This window comes from Diceros bicornis, chromosome 14, assembly GCF_020826845.1.
Source record: "Diceros bicornis minor isolate mBicDic1 chromosome 14, mDicBic1.mat.cur, whole genome shotgun sequence".
NCBI lineage: Eukaryota > Metazoa > Chordata > Mammalia > Perissodactyla > Rhinocerotidae > Diceros > Diceros bicornis.
The window spans coordinates 13,482,760-13,488,987 of NC_080753.1; the positions used below are offsets into that span (position 1 = coordinate 13,482,760).

At 41.7% G+C, this 6,228-nt stretch overlaps 1 protein-coding gene across 3 annotated transcripts in view; it reads left to right on the forward strand.

Moving 5' to 3' along the window:
* Window positions 1-1,470, forward strand: part of GCLC (glutamate-cysteine ligase catalytic subunit) — a 44,166-nt gene extending 42,696 nt beyond the window's left edge. For 2 of the 3 annotated variants that reach the window (XM_058554137.1, XM_058554138.1), the window contains one exon: window positions 13-1,470. In XM_058554137.1, coding sequence (XP_058410120.1) covers window positions 13-224 — 212 coding nt within the window. In that variant the 3' untranslated portion in view covers window positions 225-1,470. The remainder of the gene's footprint in view (window positions 1-12) is intronic. The other variant, XM_058554139.1, reaches the window with a different exon arrangement.
* The last annotated feature ends 4,758 nt before the right edge of the window (window positions 1,471-6,228 follow it).

The following is a 6,228-nucleotide window of genomic DNA, read 5'->3' on the forward strand; positions in this document are numbered from 1 at the left end:
ACTTTTCTTCAGGAGAACTAATGACAGTCGCCAGATGGATGAGGGAGTTTATCGCGAACCATCCTGACTACAAGCAAGACAGTGTAATAACTGATGAAATCAACTATAGCCTTATTTCAAAGTGTAACGAAATTGCAAATGAATTATGTGAATGCCCCGAGTTACTTGGACCAGCATTTAGGAAAGTAAAATACAGTGGAAGTAAAACTGAGTCTTCCAACTAGACCTTGTGCAGAGGGACGACTGCATTACTGTCCCATCGAGGCACTGACTGCAGTACTCCAGCCCTGCGCGTGGTGTGAAGACCAAATCATAGAACTGCACTGTGTCCTGAGCCCATCGGCCAGATGGGTTTAGAGGCTGCCTTCAGTAGGTGAACCTAGAGTTTATACAGCGTACATGTACATAGTAAAGTATTTTTATGATTAACAGTGTATTTTAATAACATTGTATCTAAAGTCATCGTGAACTGGCATGTACATTTTTCACTTCTTAACTCTGGAACAACTACTGTCTAAACAGTTTTGTAAATGTAACGTACTGGTCATTGTACTAGACCTGCATTCCAGAGTTGACAATGTTGACTGTAAATTTTTGTTTTTTTTTTTAAAGACTTTACCTGGGACCTGATTCACCGAAATTGATCGCTTCATTATAAAACCAGTCTGTCTTACTGACTTGCTCTGAGTCATCTCCTCCTTTCTTGCGTACATAGAACCACTATGGCTCCTCCAAGGCGCTCCTAGGGTGAGCTTGGGTTTCTGGCACCTTATCAATGATGTTTCTTTGCAATCGGAACAGCTCACCCCTTGGTCCCCCTGCCCCAAGCTTTCACCACTAAATAAAACCCATGAACTGATGGCTGTTATAGAAGGTATTTTCCTTCTTTATTTGTTATGAATTTGCTGATTCAGGCATTAAGTTTAAAGACAACTCCGTATTACCCCAAATTCACATGTAGTGATTATTGGGGGTGATAATTTTTTAACTAAAAAAGGAGAGAGTCGTTTTTCCTCCTGTACCTACCCAGAGTAATGGTACCAGCTCTTCTGTTGAGGCCCCTGTATACTGAAATTTCCAAATCAAATGCAGTTGCTGTAGTTTTTGTTTTGTTTCTTTTTTCCTAGTTTCCAGTGAGCATATTGACAGACGTTCTTCTAAAAGCCATTCAGTCTAGATTTTACCTGGGAATATTCTACCTAGAGCTCACCTTCCCTATGAAACTCATAAATAAATCATGATGTGCACTAAGGTTTGTGAATCAGGACCCTAAATGTGTAATTGTAAATAATTTAAGTTTCACATGATTGTTAGAGCTTTATGTTGAAGTTTTTTTTTCCCTAGTTAAAAGTCTTAACTGCTTCTGAAATAAATATGTATAGTAGATTATGCAAACCTTTACAGGTATAAATATTTAAACTATAATGCTAATTTTAAGAAATTGCAATAAAGCTGCTTCAGTTAAGCCTGTTTATGTGTAAATACTCGGGTTTGTGCTATATTTCATACATGCATTTTGGAAGATTAAAGAAAGCCCGTTTTTCATTTGCAATTTACTTGTGTAAATCAGGTTGTAAAAAGGCAGATAAACTAAAATGTTTGTGGTGTGAGGAAATAAAAGAATGGAATTAGCATTCTGAAAACTCCTGAGTGTGTGAGTCCTACAACTGTATGGTTGGTGGTGGGGTTCGTTTTTTTAATTAGCCCAGATGTTCCCAGAAATTACTTCTACGCTGCGATCCCCAGATGTTTTTAGAAAGAAGCATAGTGATGAGAAGATGCTGCGTCTCCCTTGGTGGCTGTCCTCCCCTGTGGGGAGGCGAGGGACTGCGTGTGGCTGAAATGACCAGTGGGCCACTGGAAGGGAATTCTTTTACTCCTACCTTCTGCTGTGCTTTCAGTGGTCACGATGCGTGTTGAGTGACTGCGTGCTGTGGCACACTGAGCTGGAGACGTTAGACTGAAGCCACACGGCCTGCAGAGGGCGGCTTCAACCCTTGTCTTTGGATTGGCATCTCCCTCCTACCCCTCAGCCCCCAGTCCACATAATACTGTTCTCATCCCGTCAGCCCACTTTCTAGAGCTCCGGGGGCTTTCTCTGAATGATCCTAGGGCAGTGCTTGTCAAACTAACCTGCATACAGATCTCTGGAGGGGCTTATTAAAGTGTACGTCCTGGCTCAGTGGGTGTGGGGTGGGCCTACGGTTCTGCATTTCTGACAAGCTCCCAGGTGGTCGTGATGCTGCTGGTGTGTGGGCCACATTGAGTAGCAAGGACTTAGAGCACTTTCTTTACCTCAGTTATAGGCAAATCAACTTTAAGTCTCAAATGACACTTTTTAATTCTGATGTGTTGTATCTAGGTTTTTCTCATACTGAAAACCAGGTCATGGTACTCTGTATCCAAGACAGAAAGTAAGCACCACCTTTCATGAGCTTTACTACCTGAACACAGCTGAGAATTCGGTGTTTTAGGAACAGAACTGTAAATATTGAGATAAGCAGGAAGGGCTTTCCTTGGTGGAAATAGTTGTGGTTGAGCCCAGACTCTGACCCTGACTTAGAACACGAGGGGCTGTTACTTAACCGACTTCTAACCCCAAGTCTAGTTTCCTGCCCATCAAGCCTCCTGGATTAATAAGAGGTTTCCTCTTGGTCCAGATGCCTGTGCCCTCTGGTTCATCCCTGAGGCTGGCTGTGAGCCTTTCCAGTCAGAGATGGAGGGCGCTCGCCTTGGCCACTTCCTGAAGCACTACCTACACAGAAATTAACCAGGAGACGTGGGAATCCGGGACGCGGTGCGGCTTGGGCCACGTCTCTGGGGAGCTGATGGGAGGTTTCTCGGGAACCTGAAACAGCAAGGATAAAAAGGGGGAGTATCCTTCAAGCCGCTGGTGGTGCCTGTCCTGGGGCAGGGGACCGCCAGAAGGACGCCTGAGCTGCTCCCGGCTGGAGGAGGGGCCCTCTCACAGCTGTAAAGAGGCTGCTTAATTGCCGAGTTCTTAGAGGTGCCGCTAGCATGCTCTCCGTTTAGGTTAAGGCTTCTCCCCACCTGTCCCTGGATAATCCCGAAGGCCCTTTTCATTCGTCACGTTCTGTGAAATGAAACAGCAGAGCTAAGTGTGGAAGATGCCTTAGGAAAGAGCAATGGTGCCTCCAGCTTCTGATTTCAAACTGCATTGCAAAGCTGTAGTAGTCAAGACAGCACGGCATGGGCATAAAAACAGACACGAGATCAATGGAACAGAATAGAGCCCAGAAATAAGCCCACGCATTATGGTCGATTAGTTTACAACAAAAGAGCAAAGAAGGTACAAGGGGGAAAAGGACAGTCTCTTCAATAGACGGTGTTGGGAAGACTGGACCCCTATCTTACACTGGACACAAAAATTGAAGTGGATTGAAGACTTGAATGTAAGACCTGAAACCATAAAACTAGAAAAAAATATAGGCAGTAACCTCCTTGACATTGATCTTGATGATGATTTTATGAATTTGACAATAAAAGCAAAGGCAACAAAAGCAAAAATAAAGTGAGACTACATCAAACTAAAAAACTTCTGCAATGCAAAGGAAACCATCAACAAAATGAAAAGGCAACACACAGAATGGGACAAAATATTTTCAAATCATGTATCTGATAAGGGGTTAATATCCAAACTATATAAAGAACTCATAAAACTCAATAGCAAAAAACCAAACAATTCCATTAAAAAGTGGGCAGAGGATCTGCACAGATAATTTTCCAAAGAAGCATATAGACAGCCAACAGGCACATAAAAAGATGCTCAACATCACTAATCATCAGGGAAATGCAAATCAAAACCACAATGAGATATCACCTCACACCTGTTAGAATGACTGTTATCAAAAAGACATGTTGGCGAGGATGTGGAGAAAAGGGAACACTTTCGCACTACTAGTGGGAATGTAAATTGGTGCAGCCACTATGGAAAACAGTATGGAGTTTCCTCAAAAAGTTAAAAATAGAACTACCATATGATCCAGCCATTTCATGTCTCAGTATTTATCCAAAGAAAATGAAAACACTAACTTGAAAACCTATCTGCACCCCCATGTTCATTGCAGCATTATTTACAATAGCCAAGATATGGAAACAACCTAAGTGTCCATCAATGGATGAATAGGTAAAGAAACTGGTGTGTGTGTGTATACACACACTATATGGAATATTATTCAGCCATAAAAAAGACGGAACTCTTGCCATTTGTGACAACATGGATGGACCTTGAGGGCATTATTAGCTAAGTGAAATAGGTCAGAGAAACACAAATACCTTATAACCTCACTTGTATGTGGAATCTTAAAAAAAAAAAAATTTATAGATACAGAAAACAGATTGGTGGTTGCCAGAAGCGAGTGAGGGATGGGAAAATGGCTGAAGGGGGTCAAAAGGTACAAACTTCCAGTTATAAAGTAAATAAGTCATAGGGATGTAATGTACAGCATGGTGACTGTAGCTAATAATACTGTATTGCATATTTGAAAGTTGCTAAGAGAGTAGATCTTAAAAGTTCTCATCACAAGAAAAAACTTTTTTTGTAACTAAAATGGTGATGGATGGTAACTAGACTTGTAGTGATCATTTCACAATGTATACAAGTAGCCAATCATGTTGTACACCTGAAACTAATATAATACTGTAGATAATTATGTCTCAATTTAAAAAAAAAAGAAAGCAATGGACTATCACAACGATAGAAGAGAAAGAACTCTTAGACACAACGTGGCTGAATCCCACAAATGTCAGGCTGAGTAAAGAAGCCAGATGAAAAAGAATGCATACAGTATGATTCAATTTATAAGTTCAAGAACAGACGAAACTCCCTGACAATTGTCCAAGTCCCACTAGTGGTTACCTCTGAGTGCGAGTGCATCATTATTGACCGGAAAGAAACTTCTGGAGTGCCAGACATGTTCTATTTCTTAATCTGGGTGATGATTCATGTATTTAAATATGTTTAAAAATCACCAAGCTTAAGATGAGCACATTTTATATATATTATGTATGTTATACCTCAAACAGAAGAGAAAAATGTGGGTAAAAACAATTCAGAAGGAAGGAAGCAGGGAAGAAAAGGAAATTTTCTGAGCAAAAACTCTACCTGTGGCGTATGTGTTGAATAACTGCATTGTTTTATACCTTTTGACTACACTGTGCTTTCGTCATGGCATCCTAATGAAAGCAGTTTAACAGCTAACATCTCAGTCAAAAGGATTGTGTTCTGGGGCCAGCCCCGTGGCTTAGCGGTTGAGTGCGCGCGCGCTGCTGCTGGCGGCCCGGGTTCGGATCCCAGGCGTGCACCGACGCACCGCTTCTCCGGCCATGCTGAAGCCGCGTCCCACATACAGCAGCTAGAAGGATGTGCAGCTATGACATACAACTATCTACTGGGGCTTTGGGGGGAAAAAAGGAGGAGGATGGGCAATAGATGTTAGCTCAGAGCTGGTCTTCCTCAGCAAAAAGAGGAGGATTAGCATGGATGTTAGCTCAGGGCTGATCTTCCACAAAAAAAAAAAAAAAAAAAAAAGTATTGTGTTCTGAAGTTCCTAGGAAATTTGTCAGGACTGGGTTTGGAGGGGATACAAGTGCTTCTAATGTGAAAGCAAGAGCATAGACTTGAGTTCAAATCCTAATATTTATACATACTAGCTGGGTGGCTTCAGGCAGTGACACACCTTCTGTGTCTCTATTTCCTCTGTAAAAGAGACATGAGAATACTTTGCAGAGTTGCTGTGGGGTAGATGAGTGAAATGAGATGATGTGTGTAAAAGCAAAGTCCATACAAGCAAATGATTTTTACTCCCTACTCTTTACCCCTAGAGAGTCGGAAGACACTATTGTATTAAAGGTGACACGAGCTGCCATCTACTTTCTACCAACATATTTTCCCGTCAGTCTCCTTTGAAATAATTTACCCTTCCAAGAATGCAATGGAAAAGTCAGCAGAGAAAAAAACAATTCTATTGATAATTTAGGAACTAAAATTTCTGGGGGAAAAAATGAAACATGAAAATGTCCTCGTGTTTTTCTATCCATTGTTATTGCCTCCCAACACAGTCCTGGTGACTTTCCCAGAACATTTTTTTTTCTTTTTCCAAAATAAAACCCTCCCCCTCTTCGCCCCCCTCCCCACAGCAGCTGCAGCAACTCCAGGCATACATCTCAGTAGCTGGGCAATCCCAAAGGAGAAGAGCTCATTCCCGT